Source organism: Anabrus simplex, chromosome 1 (genome assembly GCF_040414725.1).
Source record: "Anabrus simplex isolate iqAnaSimp1 chromosome 1, ASM4041472v1, whole genome shotgun sequence".
In the NCBI taxonomy this organism is placed as follows: domain Eukaryota; kingdom Metazoa; phylum Arthropoda; class Insecta; order Orthoptera; family Tettigoniidae; genus Anabrus; species Anabrus simplex.
In genome coordinates, this window is record NC_090265.1 from 225,986,986 (window position 1) to 226,009,399 (window position 22,414).

A 22,414-nucleotide genomic window follows, 5' to 3' on the forward strand; every position below is an offset into this window, starting at 1 on the left:
ACACCCAGGACTTGTTCTGTTGGTTTTTGAGGGTATTGTAGTGGGTAAGAATGGTAGGGGTAGCCCAAGGTATGAATATGACAAGCAGATTAGAGCAGATGTAAGATGCAGCAGTTATGTAGACACGAAAAGTTTGCTTGTTGTTGCTTGTTGTTTCAAGGCCTAACAGCTAAGTCATCAGCCCCACGAAAAGTTTAGCACAGGATAGGGTGGCATGGAGTGCAGCACCAAACCAGTCCATGGACTGATGACTCAAATAACAACAATAATCACTTACATGAAGTTCAGCTCAAGTTCTATTTGTTCCAGCATGAGATTTTCATTCTACATTTAGTATGTAGGGGACATTTCCAACACCACAAATTTCATTTACCTCCACATACAATGTTAAAATCAGACCTTTACTTTCCGAAACGTCCTTTTCAATGAACATATTTCACGTCACTCATAATCAACTTAAACTCAATGTAACATCATCCTTTTCAATAAATTATGCACACCAACCTGAAATTATGACACATTTCTCCAAATAGAAACATTTCATTATCCAATTTCTGGCCGTTAAAAGATATAGCCATTTCAGTTTTATTTAGATAGAATGTAGTGCCCACTTTATATCATATCATATTGCTCCTAATGCACTCTTACAATTATCCTGATTAACTCTTTCCCACGGGTTGCGTAGTAAAGCGTACTCAACTTTCAAACAGACTTCCTCTGCCATCTGTCAGCTAAATGTATAACTTTTTGGAAGCAGTGAATTCCCTACGCTTCCTAGATACAGCTGGCATGCACAAAATCCTAAAATAAAGTGTTCTTTTATACGTTTTCTTAGATAGAACAGGCAGTTGACTGAATGTAAACACAATGCAGCAACATGGTTGCTCATAACCAGATGAGTACGGAGGATATATGTTACAAATTACATCAATATATTGACAAACGCAATGGTAGTGAGTTTGAAGTTGTAGGTATGATAATAAAACTGGTATGGGAAGCAGTTGAGACATGATATGAATCTGAGGGAAATCAAAATATGGCACAGGACAGGAAATGTTCATTCAGGTACCATCTCCCTTTAAAATATTAGGCCTACTTACAAAACGTAATTATCAGATTTAATCCTCCAGTTAATTCTGTTTCGGACTATGAGCCTCTGCTTAATTACATAATATTCCAACTAATGTCAATTTATTTTTGAATCCCATTCAGTGAAATATTGTTTATAATTTGTATGTCCGAGAGGGAGTATGATTTGCTATCTAAATATCTTCATCCGACTGACCCCGAAAATGAAATAAATTGGGAGATTCAGGGCGAATACCTGTGTTCTCTGCATTACCAAGAAAATAAGAGCCCCATCAGGTCGGGCAATTGAGACTGACTTCAAGAACAAGCAATTTAACATTATGCACCACATTGGATGCTTCTTGATGTATCATCCTGAACAGGGGGGGGTGGTCCTGCATGTAATTAGGTGATCTCATTATATCATTTTAGAATAACTATAGTGTATTTTCCACTGTTACAAAATTTGACAGCGATATCTTAAGTGGTTTTTGCAGAATAAATTATTTGGTGAAGGTACTCCACAACTATACCTGACAAGCAAATTATTACTCTAGGTTTCGACAGACAGTGAGTCAAAGATAGTCCGCAGGAAAGGGTTAAGCTGCCATTAAAGAGGCTGTTGTACTCACACTATGGATAAAAAATTATTAGCAAGAATGAAACTGATATCTCATTTTGTTACGAAGTATTGGCTACAAATTAAATTTTGTGATAGAAAATTTTATTCAACCCTTTTACACATCTTAAAAGTTGAATTTCAAAAATGCTGAAATTGTATTTTAGGTATTAACATGAAGAATGTACTAGTGCAAAAATGAAGCTGAATGCTGATAAAAAATTTAAAAATGTAAAAAAAATGTCACCCAGGTGCAGATTCACAATCAGTTGTTTCCTTAACCATATATAATTGTTCCAGACAGTGGGTAGTTATTCAGGCTACAGCCTGCAGCATTCAGCCTGTTTCTGATGTAGTTCCTATAGTTTAGGAACCAGACTTGGATTGGTCAGTGTTACAAAAACTTGAAAGTTTTAAAATCAAATTAATCTCTGGATAACGTATGCGATGACAGTGTTCAATATCTTGTTGTAAAGGGAAGGAACAATTTACGTGGCAACAAGAGTCTGACCTCAGTATGACATCATCAAATGATGCAGTAGCACCGCCATATTAAGGTTCTATAATTGCCATGCTGCACAGCCAAAAATTAATGTAGCTGTGGATTCTGATTAAATTTGTGTTTCCAGATTCTTAGAATGAGGTACGAGATCTTTTAGTTAGAGAGAAATCAGTCTCTTTGCCTTGCATATATAATAGGTACCACAACTAAATATTATAGGTTATACTCTAGGAGTCTGTAGTTCTATGGTGTCTAACTGGTTGCAGATCTTTCCGCATGACAAATAAAAGCTTTTAATGTCATTTTTACCCAATATTTCTAAAATATAGTCTTGTTGGCGTGTATTGTCTTCTTCCAATGCACTGAGTTCTCTTTCAGTGTTCTGTTTCATTGTGACCATTATACCAAGAGAGGGAGATATTCCTGTTCATTAAAAACAAACTAAAAATTATGAATTAGGTATCGTATTTGTCTTTCAACATTCAGTGTGAAACATGTAGTCTATCATGCTGACTGTATTTGCGGTACCTGTTACTTCATGAGACAAAGTAATTTCTATCCGACTAACTGAAAAGATATACCGTACTGTGGCAAGAATCAAGTCACGTAAATTTCAACTGAGTATGACTATACTTCTACGATTAAATTTGAAACCTCCTTAAAAAGGTTGTAACAAAAACTCAACATTCATTTAGATATATATTTTTTAAAATAAGAACATCAGCACACATACTGTGTGTGACCACAAGGAGCCTGAATTTTACAAAAATGCTAGAAGACATAATGTTACAATTTGAAAAAAAATAATATATAACTGATATGCACAAATAAATAACTGTTTGAATTCATACCTTATGGAAGGAAAATACGAAAGATTCATATGGGATTATCACACAAAGTGGACTACATTGACAATTATGACATATGAAGGTGCTGGTGCAGAATGTTTAGTGAGTATTTGATAATGCCTATTATGATGTTGCATACATTTCTGGGGATACGTAACCCTTTCAAAATGTTCCAGATGTATTTTGTATTACCTCCTCTGCTACCATATAACAATCCTTTAACTGACCAATGTTCAAATCCGATGTAATACTCGCTTAAATATGGGAGGCATGGTTCATAAATACCTCTCTTTTCTGTGTCTGTGCAATGATTGAAGGCTGAAGAGAGAAACAAAACCTTTCTCAGTTCCCCAAATTGGGGTGTTTTGCAACAACTACATACAAGTCATGATATCAGGTGACGAATTCAGGAAGCATCTCAACTGTATAAATAGCAGTAGAGTGCCCAATGGTGTAGTTGATATTTAGCTGCATGGAGTGACTGATTGCCACAGAAGGAGTAAGAGTAATTAAATTTTATTTAATATCAATACTGCATGCCTTTGCTGGCAAGATGTAGTGTTTACAGTGCACTATGTCTTCTGGTATGGGCTAGAAAAAATTGATACTTTGATTGACCTGTCTCAGTCTTATTCTTGGCTTTGACAATACACTGCTGTTTGTAGAAAGTGAAACACTCAGAAGCAATGGTCTGAAACGCGCCAAAATCGGAGGACATGTAGAACAGTGGAACCATAATAAGTGTTTTAAATTTCAGAGAGATGACGTGCACGTAGACTCAGCAGTGCCCTTCTGTGTGTGACCGGCCAAGGCAGTGTTACGCAACGCTCAGTCAGTGCAGATCCGACATACGAAGTGGAAACATGTACCTAAGTGCCACCATGCCTCGCCGATATCACAGGAAGGAATATCAGCATGTGAGTGCATTCGAACGGGGCAGAATGATAGGGCTCCAGGAGATGGGTCTGTCGTTCTGTGACATTGCGGCTTGTACAGCGTACGCTGCTTCAACAGTGAGGCGTATGTGGAACCAGTGGAAAGAAGAGGGCCGTACACAGCGCCGACAGGGTACCGGACGACACAATGTGACCACAGCGCGAGACGACCGCCATCTTGTCCGCTTGGCCGTAATTGGCAGAACAGCTTCGTCCACGGTGTTGGCTGGACGTTGGAGCACTGCAACGGGTGTGGCGATTTCTGCATCGATGGTTCAACACCGTCTTCTGAGGGCCGGACTGGTGGCATGCATGCCATTGCGCCGGCTTCCATTGACCAGCAACCACCAACGCCGTAGACTGCAATGGGCACGTGAACACCGACACTGGCATACTGAGTGGCAAAAGGTAGTGTTTTTGGACGAGTCCCGCTTCAAATTGTCCTACAGTGATGGCCGCATACGCGTTAGACGCCGCCGTGGTGAACGCCATCGGGCAGACTGTATTGTTGAATGGCATAGTGGACAAACGCAAAGTGTCATGGTTTGGGGCGCAATCACCTATAACATGCAATCTCGCCTCATACGTCTTGAGGGCAATCTGAACAGCTACTGCTACATCAGGGAGGTTTTACAGCCCGAGGCACTGCCCCTCCTGCAGGCCGTTCCAGACGCCATATTCCAGCAGGACAATGCCCGGTCGCATGTGGCGAGGAATGTGTAAGCCTTCTTCGAAGAACGACGGATACCAATGCTTCACTGGCCTGACCGTTCGCCGGATATGTCACCCATTGAACATGCCTGGGATATGGTCGGTCGGCACCTTGCTCGTTCAGGTTCTCCTGCAGCCACTGTTGATTTATGGACGCGCCTACAAACTGTATGGCAGAGTATTCCCCAGCAGCATATTCAGGCGCTCTTTGATTCCATGCTACGACGTCTAGCGGCTCCGATTGCAGCACGTGGTAGCGCTACGCCGTACTGAATTTCCATGGTCACCGTGCATATACAGTTCTGTAACTGTAATCACAGCTCTGTCTTGGTGTTTCACTTTCTACAAACAGCAGTGTATGAAAGTGGCTGAGGTATGAGTGACGCTAGTAATGCCATTCCTTATGCGGCCAGTACCTGCTATGACTAGTGTGAAAAAGTCGCTCATAAGGTCAGTTGGTGCACGCATTTCAGTGGGCTTGGCAGACTGATGTCCAATAGCAACTTCTGGCTCAGTGAGGAAAGCAACGGGAAACTAACCTCACTCCTCATTTCCCTAGTACGCCTCTTCAGTGACACCTAGGATATATTGTAATCCATGATGGTGATATAAGGGGCTGTAAAGGCGTGCTCGGTTCGCCCGGAAGGACACGGGTTTGAATCCCCGTCAGGATTATAATCTATTAGTTTCATGTCCGTACTGATACTTGTATTCACAATCACAAAGAATGGCTACCGTTCACCTAATCAATACTTTATTATGTCTTGTTACTATGCAGTGCCAGTTTCGACCCTCATAGGGGTCATCCTTAGCTGGTCATGAGTTCCAAAGTTAACTTAACATATAAAAACATTACACAGTACTACTTGAGCAACCGGACAGTATAGACGTGTGGTAAGACGAGTGCAGTAAAACATGATTGGTATTGAGCAATATTGTGCGACAATAGGTGGCTGGCAGAGCAGGCAGAAGAAGACGAAGGGAAATGAGGCGGACAAGAGAGAACTGGGGAAGATTGGAGAAGCTATTCTGGCAGCAATGGTGATAACTATGCTACTAATCATAAGGGGAGTGGAGATGAATCCAGGCCCTGATATGAGCTGGGAAGACTGGGATAGAATCAGAGGGCTGATAGGAGATGCTGTAAAAACATATACTGGAGATGCACTGGTAAAGGAATTGAGCAAAGAACAAACCAAGGGTTTTGAAGATATGGTTCAAGGAGTAGTGGAGAGCTACGGAAAAAAGAATAGAAAATGAGAGGGCAATGGGAGTGCTAAAAGAGCAAGTGAAAAATCTGGAGAAGGAAGTGGCATCCCTGAAGAAAGCTCGGACTTGTTAATCGAGAAAAGACGAAGAAATGTGTATATATATATATCTAAGGTCTACAAGAAGAGCGAAATGAAGATAAAGTGAAGCTTATATATAAAGTGGTGGACCTCGTACAAAATAAACTGAAAATTAACTTCAGTGAAGTAGATATGGACGATGTAGAGAGAGTAGGACCAATGAAAATGAAGCTGATGTCAACTTTAATGGCGGATATAGTGATTTAAAAAACGCTAGGAATTTACAAGGTGAAAAGATCTGGAAAAATAGAGACTTAGGAAGAGAAGGAGTTGAGAATAGGAAAATCCTACGAAAGTATTTAGGCCGAGCTAGACATCAAGGCCTTAAAGCATTTATTAAGGACCAAAGGCTGGTGGTAATGAACAGTATCTGGTGGCGTGTTTGGTCCGTAGCAAAACTAAAAGGTATGGAGGAAGAGATGAAACGGGAAGAGGAGCGATCGAAGCGGCCAAAAGACAGACAGGAGGACGCACAAGAGGAAGGAAGAAATGGGGCAAAGATGGCTGAAGTGACGAGACAAGAAAACGGTGCAGTGCAAGGTAATGTGAGTGGAAGATCAAGTGTGCAGGTTCAAGAAGTGTTATTGGATAGTGCTCCGCAAGGAAAAGAGGATTCATTGATTACCGACCTGGGGGGTGACAAGAAAGAGAGAGACCTTATGTCTAAGGGGAGGAGCAGGAGCCTGAAAGATCTGTGGGAGAAAAGGAATAAAGGTTTAGAAGATAAAGAGAAGAAAGATGACAATAAAGTGTCCAAGAATGACGGAAGGGAGGTAGAAGCTGATAATGAGAGGGTGACGAGGAGTAAGAATAAAGAGGGTGACTCGGAGGGTAGGGAAAGAAAGCTGTAACTAGGCTGGAAGATAGGCTTTGTTAATATTGAAGGTGTATTGAGTAAAATAGGCAATACAAAAGTGAAAAATTTAATAGAAAGCTTTGATATTGTAGCACTTTTGGAAACATGGCTAGAAATAGGCAGGGAGATAACTTGGGGAGGATTTACGGTGAGGCACAAGTCAAGGAAGATATTGAGCAAAATGGGCCGTGTGCCAGGAGGAGTAGTCGTGTTAGTTAAAGAAGAATTGAACGAACGTATAGAGTTTATTGAGAGTGGCATCGAAGGTGTGATATGGATAAGATTTAACATGGGAGAGAGGCAGGGAGAGGGAAACATGTTTGGCTTTTGCCTACTGTCACCCCAAGGAATCTCCATATGCAAATGATAACTTCTTCGAGGAATTTTTATTAGAAATTAGCATCATTAGAGGGAGGTATGAGGAGGACGGAATATTGCTATTGGGAGACTGGAATGCCAGAATAGGTGAGCGAAGCCCGAGGTATAGTAAGGAAGAAGAGCTGATAGTAGGATCAGGAAGAAGTAGTAATGATAAGGTAATAAATAGCTACAGTAGAAAACTTTTAGAATTCTGTGAAGTTGGGAATTTCTACATTTTGAATGGGTATTGGGAGGGGGACAGGGAAGGAAAAATGACATATATTACTGAACAGCGGGGGAGTGTTACAGATTTAGTAATGAGTTCAGAGGACTTGCTAGATAACATCAAAAGCATAATGGTGGAAGATTGGAACGAATCGAACCACGCCCCGGTATGGGTGAGTTTGGTAAGGAGAGAGGAAACTAAAGAGGAAGAGAAGAATAGTACGGGTAGAATGGGTATTGGGAGGGGGACAGGGAAGGAAAAATGACATACATTACTGAACAGCGGGGGAGCATTACAGATTTAGTAATGAGTTCAGAGGACTTGCTAGATAACATCAAAAGCATAATGGTGGAAGATTGGAACGAATCGCACCACGCCCCGGTATGGGTGAGTTTGGTAAGGAAAGAGGAAGAGAAGAATAGTACGATAGAGGGAGAGAGTGGTTACATTAAATATATATGGGCAGAGAAATCAAAAGAAGAGCTGGATGCGTTGATGGATAAAGAGATACAGTTAATTAGAATTGGCTGGGAAAGGGCGCTGATAGAAAATAACACAAACAAAGCGCTTGAGCTGTTAGAGTACCCTATAAGGAGAGTGACTGGGGCAGTTGAGCACAACAGAAGGAAAAAAAACAGAAGGGGATGGATGGTATGATAGGGAATGTGAGGATTGTAGAAGAGCAGCACTATGAGCATTAAAAGAGTACAGAAGAAAAGGAAGGAATGAAGATCGTGAAGCATTTTGTAGGCTGAGAAAAGAGTATAAAAGAAAAATTGCAGAGAAGAAGAAGAAGTGGTTGGAGTACCAATCAGAGCTAATAAATAAAGAATGTAGCATGAATCGGACTGAAAAATTTTAGGAGAGATTAAATGATAAAGGAGGGAAGGGTCCGAAGAAAATGAATATTGACTATGCAAACTGGGTAGCATATTTTAGCGAGCTATTAGGAGGAAGGGACGATTGGGGAGTATAAGGGAAGAAAGCAGGTCGCGTGGTCTAATGTGTGATTGGGAAACTGAAGACAAAATCAGAGGAGGGGGGAGGAATGGTATTAGTAATGTATGCTGGAAACAAATAAGTGAATACAGTCAGATGGTAGAAGGAATTGTAAACCAATTCAATAGGATTTTCAACGGAGCAAAGGTACCGAAGGAATGGGAGTATGGGATAATATGCCCAATATACAAAAAGAAAGGAAATAGAAACTTACCCAAAAACTACCGAGGTATAACCCTGTTAGACTCATTGAGCAAAGTGTACACAGGTGTCTTAGCCAATAGACTAAGAGATTGGGCCGAAAACAGCGGCATAATCTCTATTTATTTTGCTATTTTGCTTTACGTCGCACCGACACAGATAGGTCTTATGGCGACGATGGGATAGGAAAGACATAGGAATGGGAAGGAAACGGCCGTGGCCTTGATAAAGGTACAGCCCCAGCATTTGCCTGGTGTGAAAATGGGAAACCACAGAAAACCATTTTCAGGGCTGCCGACAGTGGGGTTCGAACCTACTATCTCCCAATTACAGGATACTGGCTGCACTTAAGCGACTGCAGCTATCGAGCTCGGTGGCATAATCTCTAAATTCTAGGGAGGTTTTAGGAGAGGGAGGCAAACGATAGATTGTGAAAATGCTAGCAGAGAAATACGCTGTGCGGGGAAAAGGAAGCAGCAGTAGATTTTGAGAAAGCGTTTGACACAGTAAGCAGAAAGGCGTTAATAGAAAAACTAGGGAGGTTGGGAGTCTCTAGGAAAATCATACGTGCGATAGAGGCGCTGTATCAAAGAGTATATTGTAGTGTCAAACTAGAGAACAATTTAATAAGCAAACCGATAGAATGCAAGCAGGGCCTCAAACAAGGGTGTGAATTATTGCCTATATTATTTATACTATTTATAAATGATATATTGTATGAGCATGGAGGGGCTAGGTGGGCTGTACCAGCAGTGGGCAACATGGAGATCCCAGGACTGATTTTCGTGGATGATATTCTGCTAACGACGCTGACTAGGGGTGGACTGAAGAAAAGTTTGGATAAACTAGTAGATTATGCATAAAGTGGTCGCTGAAAATTAACTATAATAAAACAAAGGTGATGATTGTAAGTAGAAGAAGGAGGGTAAAAAAAGATAGAGAATGGTGGATACAAGGGGCAAGAATAGAGGAAGTAGATAGATTAGAATATTTAGGAATGACAATGAACAGAAAAGGAGGTTGGGACGACCACATAAAGAAATGTAAGCTAAGGGGGGTTGCAGCACTTGCAGCAATAAAAATTCTAGTCGCCAAATACCCAGGAGCAAGTTATGAAGTACTTAGGATACTACTAAAATTGCTGGTCCTAAGCAGAGCTTTATATGGGGTTTGGGGATTAGAAAAGAAAAGGGACAGTCTGAATCAAATAATATACAAGTTCAGCAAAGCTGTTATGAGGCTACCGCAATGCACAGCTAATGTGGGGGCGCTAATCTTATGTGGGAAGTTCATTGAGTTGGACTGTGTCAAAAGGGTGCTAAATTATTGGACTAGACTAAGACAAGAAAGTGGTGGCATTCTACTGCAGGAATTATATAGATATGAACTGGAAGGAATGTATGATGAAGGTTGGCTAGCAAAAATCAAAAGTTATGTTGAGGAACTGGGTATGGAATATATTTGGCGAGAGGGATGGAAGGGGAGCAACAGCAGAATGCAGCGGGCCCTAACAATGAAAATTAAGGACATACAGACCCAGAAATGTTTGGAAGAATGTAGGGAAAGGCCTTCGCTCAGCCTATTCTACAAGGTATACCAGTTCTCAAAATTAAGTATAAGATTTGGGGACAGAAGATTTAAGGGTGGGTTACTATGGTGGCTGTTGGGACTGCATAGAAACAAAGGGTGGAACAGGATAAGGAAGAACTCTCAGTGTATATTATGTAAGGCTGAACAATATGACTTACATTTTCTTTGTGACTGTATAGGAACAGAAATATTAAGGGCAAAACTCTTAAATGTTAAGCAGCAAAAAATGTGCAGACAAAGAGATGAACAAAAAACTACTGTATGGATTGCAGATCAGTGGAGAAATGATAGTGGCCTGAATAAGTTTTTATGCGCAGTAAGAAAACAATGTCTCAGAAAAATACGAGGTAGTATATGATGTAATGGCATGGAATGTAAATAGTGTAGTAGCCAGCATAATCAGGTCAGCAAAAGATTGGCACTCAGTATTTTAGAGGCTAGGACGTCAGCATGTAGTAATATTTCCATTAGACATGCTGACAGGGTAGGAGGTAGAAGTAGGTTTATAGGGTTGTAACATCTTGCTTCTTATTATCATTGCCTTAACTTTACGTTAAATATTTTATCTAGCATGCCATTTTAATTTTTTAATTGTCATTGTCAGCTTGCATGCTGTTTGCCGAAATGCCACGGCTACTGGACCTCCGAGAAGGAGTTGCCCAAAGCCCTTATGAATAGAACTTAATTTCTTGTACTTACTTATTTTATTTATTTATTTAATTTTAATTTATTACCCGATGTGAATAAGAACATGTATTGGGCGGAAGCCTGTTTGTTCAACAATAAATACAATACAATACAATATAAAAACATTACTAAATCTAATGAAGAAAGTCACATGATATGAGTGATAATATTCAAATATACAATGCTATTATGTGTCCTCTGGTTTAAAAAACAAATGTTGATATTTTATGACATGATATGTTACTTAAAATTCTGGTGTACTGTTCATAAGAGATAATTTGTTAAAATGCAATTTTTACACTTAAAATGCTTATAGCATTCTTGAGGTACACATTGGAGTTTAATTCATGTTGGTAAATCGTTGCATATATTCATGGATATGTTTGTACCAAGCATTCTAGAATATTACAAGATATGGATATGATAAAAGCTAGTAACACATAGTACATCAAAATACGATGTTCTATAACATAAAATATTCACAGTATTCCTGCAGTACACTTTGAAGTTATATTAATGTTGGTAAAGCATTGTGTACATTCAGAGATATGTTTGTACCAAGCATTCTAGAATGTTCAATGATCTGTATGAATGCACAAGATAAACTTTGGATCTCATGACCAGCTGAGGATGACCCCTGTGAGGGTCAAAACCAGTACTGCATAGTAATAAGACACAATAAAGTATTGATTAGGTGGATGGTACCCATTCTTTGTGACTGTGAATCCCCGTCTAGAAGTCGTAAAATTTAAGAAATGAGATTTCCACTTCCGGAGGTGCATATGGTCCTGAGGTTCACTCAGCCTACACCAAAAATGAGTACCAGGTTAATTCCTGGGGGCAAAGGTGGCCGGGGTTAGAGCTAACCACTCTACCCCATCAAGTGCTGAGGCATCTCCGAAAACCGTAAAAGAGTAGTTAGTGGGACGTAAAACAAATAATATTATTATTATTATCAAGGGCCAAGGTTACAGATAGTGGAAGCCTTTACCTTTCACCCCTCCAAGGGCCTTCATGGCCTGTACGGAGATGACTTTGCTTTGCTACGATGGTGATATAAATCAATTTAACAAAAAAGTATAACGTTTTGCACTGATACTTACGTATCTGAAGCAGCTTCACTAACATAATGTTCTTCTCCATGGATTTCTTCCTTTACATCCTACATGAAAAAAATCAATAAAGATCACAATAAATCTTTCTTGAAAAATAAATTCATAAATAGAATAAACACAATAACTAAAAATAAGGAGGAGTTAGTACATTGTATGGAGAAGGCATCGGCACACACAAGGGAAGTCCATAAAGACGAAAATATGCTAATAATTGAGATGGAGAAAATAACCATCATCGGTATCTACATTAGCCCAGCTAGGACAGCAGACGATGCAATGGAACATATAGTTATGGCAATAACAGCGGTAAAAGATGACAGAAATGTGATTCTGGGGGGCGACATTAACTGTCGTTTAGACAAACCTGATCATAAAACTAACATTATTCTTGATTACACACAAGATGAAGGCTATAAACTAGTAAATAAAGCAGAAGTAACCTACATGGCTCCAAATGGTAAAAATACTGTTGATTTTTTTTTGTCAAAGGACGTTGCCTAACAATTCTTGATCGAGAGGTTATGGCCTCACATCCGATAGCAGTTCTTAGGAAGCACATACCTGTCGCTATTAAAGTTGAGCTAGGAAATCAAAATCCAGTAACCCAGCAGAGTCCTAATCTCTGCATTACAAGGAAAGTGTGTATGCCTATCATAGAAGATGTAAAAGAAGACTTGAAAAGAGTACCGCAGATGATAAACGAAGGAATGATTGATGCTGCTCTGGATAGTGTTCTGGACCTCATAAAGAAAGCACAAATCAAGAAGACTCCGAGGATCGCCAAGCCATGGTTTGACAAGGAGTGCTTCACGGCGAGACAAGATACTTTGGACCTTTTACACAAGGCACGGAAAACAGGTGGGGAATCCACATATGCTGAGTATGCAGCGAAAAGAAAAACATATAAGGATCTACTCAAACAAAAGAAGGTGCACTACCTAGAAAAAAAAAAAGCTAAATTGCAAGCTCAAGATGCTATGAAAGACCCTTACATTGCTCTCAAACAACGAGCTACGTGCCCTTCTCCCGAATTCTCAGTAGCTACATGGCAGAAACATTTCTCGGAGATCCTTAATCAGCAAAACCTTGACATAGCTCTCCCACTTCGAAAAAATCTACATTGTACAGCAAGACCTATAGATCAGGAGGAAGTCAAAACTGCTATCCAGTCCATGAAAAATAAGAAGGCAGTTGGCCCAGATGGAGTTTTCAATGAATATCTGAAAGATACCTGCGACATTCTGCTTCATACATGGATCACTCTGTTCAACGCGTGTTTGACGACAGGAAGATACCCAAAAGTTGGAAACAGTCGCATATCAAAATGCTCTTCAAAGGCAAAGGAGACAGGGATGACCCTGATTCGTATAGAGGTATTGCCCTCGAAAATAACATCTATAAGGTTTATGTCAAGATCCTAGAGAACAGACTAATTGCAGAAACAGGAACTATGATCCCCGAACTGCAATTTGGTTTCATGAAAGGAAGAGGGACATTACATGCAGTCAAGAATCTCTTGGCCAATATTCGTGAATCAATGAGGTGGTCAAAGGGGAAATTTAATGTAATCTTGTGGACTTTAAGAAGGCTTTTGACCTCTTAAACAGAGAAATACTCCTTAGAAAACTAGCAAATATGATTGGAGCAGACAACCCACTAACCATAGCCATAAATAACATACTTGCTTACAACAGGGACACGATACAAGATGGCAAAGCATCCTCAGCAGCCATTATACAAAGCAATGGGGTATTGCAAGGGGACCCCCTTAGTCCGATACTATTTAACATAGCCTTAGCAGATATCACAAATATTATCCACAACACCGGTTGTGATGTACCTGTATGCAGATGACATAGCAATAGGATCGAACAACAGAGATGACCTACAAGCTTCAATGGATAAGCTCGACGAGTATGCCAACATGAATAGTCTCATAATCAACAGAAAGAAAACAGTCCAAATGCTTTTCAGAAAAGGACGGAGAATAGCAGCAAATGGCAGGTTAAAAAGCAGTGAAACAGCCCTGGAAGTTGTGAATTCATTCAAATACTTGGGGATTACTCTCCAGCCCTCTTCTACTTCTTTCAGAATTCATGTAAGAGAAAGATCATTGGCAGCCAACAGAAGTATGATGTGACCTTATCGGTCATGTACATATTTATTTATTAATTATTTGGCAGTGAAAAACCTTTGTAAAGTTCCCTCGTACTTGTTACAAAAAGTTGCATTAGGTTGCACCTGCTTACACAACCTTTGTAGCCTGCTAAACACCACTCCGTCTTAACTAAAAGAATACACAGGTAGAGAGAGAGAGAAGAAAATGTCAAGCCAGAAAAATCGATAATGATACATTCACCCGTTGAAAAAATGGCCGAAACACAATGTTGCCAGCTCGCGAGTTGCATTTGTATGATGAGATTTCGAGACATGCATAATATCTAATATGGGAAACCTCGGGATGTTATATGATTTCATTATATACACCTGCCAAAATTCCAATTCTTTATAATATATTAACGTATGGAAGAATACGCAATCGTTGCATTATATAACACGCTAAGCGTCCTTTGTACGCAGCACCCTCATGGAGGACATTGTAGGGGCATTATTTTGATAATTAATTTTAAATAAATGGCTGAACAATTCAGGTTCCGCACATAACCAGACTACTTAAGAATTTGAGTCACACGTTTGAGTGTATTACCGATGTCATACGACACGTGGAACTATTAATTTTAAAAAAGTAGTGGGGATTAGCCACTGTCTCTTGTGAAGAGTGGGGAAAAGTTTATAAAATGAATAGCGGTGATGACAACAGTATCCACTTCACGCGAAGGATCCAAAGCAGAACCACGGTTTGATGGTGTTCTGATCTATTTAGTGTTTCAGACTGTAAATATACAGTTTATATCTTCGAGAATATTGTAATTGTCTACAAACAATAGTATTTTAAAATGTTGAAGTTATGTGATCGCAAGAACGGTATAATTGTAATTTTTTAAGTGATGCAACAAGTGTTAATTTCATTAAAGTGTAATAATTGTATTTTTTGTGTTAAAGTGACGCAACAAGTGTTAATCTCATAAAAGCTGTTATAAGTGTAGAAGATAACCATTGGATTATGAACGCGCTCAGCGGGAGTAGCAACGGACATGTACCCGTGACCAACGTCAACACCATGGAAGCTTAAAAAGGAAAATGAGGGTCTTACCCGGGACCCGAACCTTGGATTGTTACGACATGATGATAAGTACTAAAATGAAATAATTTTTTTAATAAATCCGCGGTCATTCATTATGCAGATCACATAAATTAGGTTAGACATGTAAATTGCATGTATTTTTTTTAATTAGAGAGAGAACTTGTGAGTGGTCTTCATATTCATTTATGTTCATTTCATGGAATTAATAGTCTACTCCATGGGCTTATATATATATATCTATATATATATATATATAATTAACGTAATGCATGTATTTCATGTGATGATAAAATATTAGTTAGTCTGAGAGTGCTTAGATTAGGTAAAAGTACTAGAATGTAGATTTGTTTTGGCACTGAGCCAAACCGTAATTTTGTTTAATTTATTTACGTGATATCCAAGCTTATTATGATAATGCATGGTGATTATGCTTGTAAAAATGGACTATCGACTGTTAACATCAGGATAGCAAGGCACTCTTATTTTCACATAATTTGCATGATAATATTTGTAGATGGCTGTATTAATTATATGCGTAACTTGTGACATGCCTAGACATCGAACAGATGCCCTCCTATTGAGATTTTCCTTTAATGTCGAATATTTTCCCGTTCTATATATGAGAATAACATTATGGATATGTTTAAAATACATATTTGATTTTATTGATTTGAATTTAAAATGTAGGAAAAACCTAGGCTGCATTCTGTAATCGGATGGAAGCGAACCTGGTCATTCTAATTCTGAGGATATGAATATGATAAGATAAAAGGTGGCCTGACATTGAGTTAAAGAATTGTGATAATGCAGTGAATAAATAAGGCAGTGGAGCTTTGGAAATCTGATATGAGAATACGTGATGAAATGAGATTATTTAACAAATATGTGTTCCAAGGGAAACGATTTGGTTTCGCCTTGAAATGTTGAAAAGATATTTCTGCCACAACAGGCCATTATTTCCTAGGGCTTTGACGTCCAGATATTTACGACCCCAGGGGACGGAAGAGGGATTGCCTCTTGTAGAGGATTACTGTATGCTGTATTGTTCGAGCTATTCCACTTAAGAATGAAGGCAGTGCGACACCGATTATTGTTTAAAGGATTCTTTTACTTTTCCATGTAAGATTTTATAATAATACACTGACTGACAGAGCAAATGCAACACCAAGAAGGAGTGGTCAGAACTTTATGCCAATTGCAGGTAGACTGACGTCACTGAGGTATGCTCATGATGTGAAATGCGCCGCTGTGCTGCGCACGTAGCGAACGATAAATGGGACACGGCGTTGGCGAATGGCCCACTGATTTCTCAGGCGACAGTCATTGTAGAACGTGTTGTCGTGTGCCACAGGACACGTGTATAGCTAAGAATGCCAGGCCGCCGTCAACGGAGGCATTTCCAGCAGACAGACGACTTTACGAGGGGTATGGTGATCGGGCTGAGAAGGGCAGGTTGGTCGCTTCGTCAAATCCATAGGGATGTGTCCACGGTGCAGCGCCTGTGGCGAAGATGGTTGGCGCAGGGACATGTGGCACGTGCAAGCGGTCCAGGCACAGCCCGAGTGTAGTCAGCACGCGAGGATCGGCGCATCCGCCGCCAAGCGGTGGCAGCCCCGCACGCCATGTCAACCGCCATTCTTCAGCATGTGCAAGACACCCTGGCTGTTCCAATATCGACCAGAACAATTTAACGTCGATTGGTTGAAGGAGGCCTGCACTCCCAGCGTCTGCTCAGAAGACTACCATTGACTCCACAGCATAGACGTGCACGCCTGACATGGTGCCGGGCTAGAGCGACTTGGATGAGGGAATGGCGGAACGTCGTGTTCTCCGATGAGTCACGCTTCTGTTGTCAGTGATAGTCACCGCAGACGAGTGTGGCGTCGGCGTGGAGAAAGGTCAAATCCGGCAGTAACTGTGGAGCACCCTACCGCTAGACAACGCGGCATCATGGTTTGGGGCGCTATTGCGTATGATTCCACGTCACCTCTAGTGCGTATTCAAGGCACGTTAAATGCCCACAGCTACGTGCAGCATGTGCTGCGGCCGGTGGCACTCCCGTACCTTCAGGGGCTGCCCAATGCTCTGTTTCAGCAGGATAATGCCCGCCCACACACTGCTCGCATCTCCCAACAGGCTCTACGAGGTGTACAGATGCTTCCGTGGCCAGCGTACTCTCCGGATCTCTCACCAATCGAACACGTGTGGGATCTCATTGGACGCCGTTTGCAAACTCTGCCCCAGCCTCGTACGGACGACCAACTGTGGCAAATGGTTCACAGAGAATGGAGAACCATCCCTCAGGACACCATCCGCACTCTTATTGACTCTGTACCTCGACGTGTTTCTGCGTGCATCGCCGCTCGCGGTGGTCCTACATCCTACTGAGTCGATGCCGTGCGCATTGTGTAACCTGCATATCGGTTTGAAATAAACATCAATTATTCGTCCGTGCCGTCTCTGTTTTTTTCCCCAACTTTCATCCCTTTCGAACCACTCCTTCTTGGTGTTGCATTTGCTCTGTCAGTCAGTGTATTTAACTAACTGGAACGCCAGTATTATTATTTATTTGTTGAACCTATGATTAATTAAGAAAGGCAGTTTTTATAGACCCGTTTGTCGATGCCATCTTGGATATCATATGAATAGTAACACAGTAAGGTTTCCACCTATTCAGTACTAATATGTATTTACAATGTTATAAATTACATGGAACTAGTTTCGACCCGCCTAGGGGTCATCATCAGCCATATTAAAGCATACATAAGTATTTTGTCGAATCCTAAAAACATGTTATTTTTAACTGTAATAATCGTATGGATTTTATAATTTATAAAGTGAAGTTTGGTAATGAGATGAGAAATGTTAGTATGGTACAGGTAAGTAGTAAATAATAATATATATACAAACAAGTTTGGAACAAAGTACTAGTGGGGTGCTTAGAGTTGTAAAATATAACCTCGTGGATGTCAGTAGTCCTCGTACTAAAGAAACGATGTAAAATGACACATATAAACATATATACAAGTATGTACAAAGTCTGGAGAGTAAAGAGTGATACTCTTTTAATGTTGAGTTGGCTTGACACTGATCACTTAAGCGGAGAAATTAGGTATTTGGTGTATTAAAGCTGTGTTGGTCAGTTGCGTTGTTGGTTGTTGGACGTGAAGTTGTTTTTGAATTTCTGGTTGAGAAGAAGGTGGAAACTGCGCGTGGATATATTGATTCTCAGTTCTTAGCGGAAACCAAATTGGACCTGTTTAAATGGAGAAAGTCAGTAAAAACAAAAATGGAGATAGGAAAAGGTTAACATAAAGTGAAAGGACGCTTACCTCGCGCTGCGGTGTGTGTAGTATAGCTGATGGTGTGCGATTGGTGGCGGGGAGAGAAGTGTGGGCAGAGAGGAGGGCAGGCGCGTGCGGGTTAGGAGGGGGTTAGGAAGACTGGGGGTGGCTTGGGGTGAGGTGGGGGTGGGGAGCTTTTAAGGCGGGGCTGAAGGGTGCGGGAAAAAGGGTAATTGTCTCGGAAAAGTACCTTTGATTAGACTTAGGATTGAGTTTTGGTTGGCTGCATTATTGTTTCTGAGGAAAGTGATGAATAGATCGAAGAGTATGTTGGGTTTCTCTGAAATTTCATTGAGATTGTGACTGGCGTTGAAGTATTGGTCTAGGTGTATGTAGTAATTTTCCATTATGTTGAGTAAAGGGCCCTTGTTTGCTAATTCGAGGATGTCCATGTCCTGTTCGATATTGGTGAAATTATGGTTATAATCATGCATGTGTTGGCCGATGGCTGAAAACCTGTTGTATTTTATTGCATTAGTGTGTTCGTGGTATCTGGTATTGAAGTTTCTACCGGTTTGTCCGATGTAGGATTTTTCACAGGTGTTGCATTTGATCCTGTAAACTCCTGATTTTACAAAACTGCTGGTCTTGTTGATGTGTGAAGTATTGTGTAAGACGTTCGTGTTCTTATTGTTGGTTTTGAAGGCTATTTTAACGCCTTGTTTCTTGAAGGTATTGGTTAACTTGTAGATATCATTGTTGAACGTGAAGGTGGAGAATGTTAGAGGTTTAGTCACTTCTTTTTTGAGGGTAGTTTTAGGGCGATGTTTTTGTTTATTGATTATCCTTTCTATAAAATGATTGCTGAAGCCGTTGTATTTTGCAATTCCGCGAATTGTGTTAAGTTCGTTCTTTAGATCTTTCTTGGACATAGGTATGCTGAAGGCTCGGTGAACTAGGTTGTTGTATGTGGCTTGTTTGTGGGACTGGGGGTGCACTGAATCTTGGCGAATGGTGGAGGCTGTTTGAGTAGGTTTTCTGAATATTTTATAACTGAAAGAATCTGAGTTTCTAGTGATAGTTAAATCTAGGAAGTTGATTTTTTGATTTGATTCGGATTCTAGTGTGAATTTGATATGAGAATCAATAGTGTTGAGTTTTAAGAGGGTGGTGGAGGCATTAATTGATTGCTCATTCATGATTACGAAGACATCGTCAACATATCTGGCCCAAAAGAGAATGTTTTCAAATTCATTGTCAATTTTGGTGTGTTCGAGGAAGTCCAGGTATATTTCTGCTAAGATGCCTGAGGCCGGTGATCCCATTGCCAAACCATCTTGTTGATATATAACATTGTCGAAAGTGAAGAAGTTGTTGTTGATGAATCAAATCAAAAAATCAACTTCCTAGATTTAACTATCACTAGAAACTCAGATTCTTTCAGTTATAAAATATTCAGAAAACCTACTCAAACAGCCTCCACCATTCGCCAAGATTCAGTGCACCCCCAGTCCCACAAACGAGCCACATACAACAACCTAGTTCACCGAGCCTTCAGCATACCTATGTCCAAGAAAGATCTAAAGAACGAACTTAACACAATTCGCGGAATTGCAAAATACAACGGCTTCAGCAATCATTTTATAGAAAGGATAATCAATAAACAAAAACATCGCCCTAAAACTACCCTCAAAAAAGAAGTGACTAAACCTCTAACATTCTCCACCTTCACGTTCAACAATGATATCTACAAGTTAACCAATACCTTCAAGAAACAAGGCGTTAAAATAGCCTTCAAAACCAACAATAAGAACACGAACGTCTTACACAATACTTCACACATCAACAAGACCAGCAGTTTTGTAAAATCAGGAGTTTACAGGATCAAATGCAACACCTGTGAAAAATCCTACATCGGACAAACCGGTAGAAACTTCAATACCAGATACCACGAACACACTAATGCAATAAAATACAACAGGTTTTCAGCCATCGGCCAACACATGCATGATTATAACCATAATTTCACCAATATCGAACAGGACATGGACATCCTCGAATTAGCAAACAAGGGCCCTTTACTCAACATAATGGAAAATTACTACATACACCTAGACCAATACTTCAACGCCAGTCACAATCTCAATGAAATTTCAGAGAAACCCAACATACTCTTCGATCTATTCATCACTTTCCTCAGAAACAATAATGCAGCCAACCAAAACTCAATCCTAAGTCTAATCAAAGGTACTTTTCCGAGACAATTACCCTTTTTCCCGCACCCTTCAGCCCCGCCTTAAAAGCTCCCCACCCCCACCTCACCCCAAGCCACCCCCACTCTTCCTAACCCCCTCCTAACCCGCACGCGCCTGCCCTCCTCTCTGCCCACACTCCTCTCCCCGCCACCAATCGCACACCATCAGCTATACTACACACACCGCAGCGCGAGGTAAGCGTCCTTTCACTTTATGTTAACCTTTTCCTATCTCCATTTTTGTTTTTACTGACTTTCTCCATTTAAACAGGTCCAATTTGGTTTCCGCTAAGAACTGAGAATCAATATATCCACGCGCAGTTTCCACCTTCTTCTCAACCAGAAATTCAAAAACAACTTCACGTCCAACAACCAACAACGCAACTGACCAACACAGCTTTAATACACCAAATACCTAATTTCTCCGCTTAAGTGATCAGTGTCAAGCCAACTCAACATTAAAAGAGTATCACTCTTTACTCTCCAGACTTTGTACATACTTGTATATATGTTTATATGTGTCATTTTACATCGTTTCTTTAGTACGAGGACTACTGACATCCACGAGGTTATATTTTACAACTCTAAGCACCCCACTAGTACTTTGTTCCAAACTTGTTTGTATATATATTATTATTTACTACTTACCTGTACCATACTAACATTTCTCATCTCATTACCAAACTTCACTTTATAAATTATAAAATCCATACGATTATTACAGTTAAAAATAACATGTTTTTAGGATTCGACAAAATACTTATGTATGCTTTAATATGGCTGATGATGACCCCTAGGCGGGTCGAAACTAGTTCCATGTAATTTATAACATTGTAAATACATATTAGTACTGAATAGGTGGAAACCTTACTGTGTTACTATTCATATGTTATTCTCAGTTCAGTACGGACCAACAAAATGAAATTCATAACCCTTGATCTTGGATATCATCAGTTCGAGTTCTGAGGCAACCATGGATTTTTGTTGTCACATATTTTTTACAGCCAATTGCATGTGTATATTGTTTATTGTCTCTTTTCATATTATGTGTACATATTTTCTTTTTTTATACTTTCTTTTAGTCGTGTTTCACTCTTTATGTGGATGACAAATCGAGTTTTATTTTCGTAATTTTTGTCAATGGATTCATTGGGATGTGGGTTCGATTTCTGGACCCGACATCAGTCATTTTATTTTTCATTAGGATTTTATTGACTAGCATTCATTTATTCTTTGTTTACTTTTGTAATATAATTATTTAGCTAGGTGACCACTTCAAGTCGGGAAGAAGAAAGAAGTAAAGGAGAAATAAAATTTTTGTTGTATAAATAATTGCTTCTTCTGATAGTGAAGAAAATTCTTAATGATAACCGTTGCATTTATAAGGATATTTCTGATTTAAAAAAAAAGTATGTTATACAAATTATAATGTAATATTTATCATCATGTCGGGAAGAAGAAAGAAGTAAAGGAGAAATAAAATTTTTGACACTTTACAATTTGTATTTAGTCCATTGGACACTGCATATTCAACTTTGATATACTATAAATATTCAGGATCAACCTTTAATTAATCTGATTTATCAAGGCTCAATAAATAGGTAT

General features: G+C 39.9%; 1 protein-coding gene across 7 annotated transcripts in view; it reads right to left on the reverse strand.

Annotated features, from left to right (window-relative positions):
* Positions 1–22,414, reverse strand: part of LOC136864279 (gastrula zinc finger protein XlCGF57.1) — a 231,976-nt gene that overhangs the window by 125,840 nt on the left and 83,722 nt on the right. For 6 of the 7 annotated variants that reach the window (XR_011017793.1, XM_067141109.2, XM_067141102.2 and 3 more), the window contains one exon: positions 12,055–12,113. The exons of the other annotated variant lie outside the window; for it this stretch is intronic. Coding sequence is in view for 5 of the 6 variants with exons in the window: in XM_067141109.2 (XP_066997210.1) it covers positions 12,055–12,113 (59 nt within the window). In the remaining variant the exon portion in view is untranslated. The remainder of the gene's footprint in view (positions 1–12,054; positions 12,114–22,414) is intronic. 7 annotated transcript variants of the gene reach the window in all.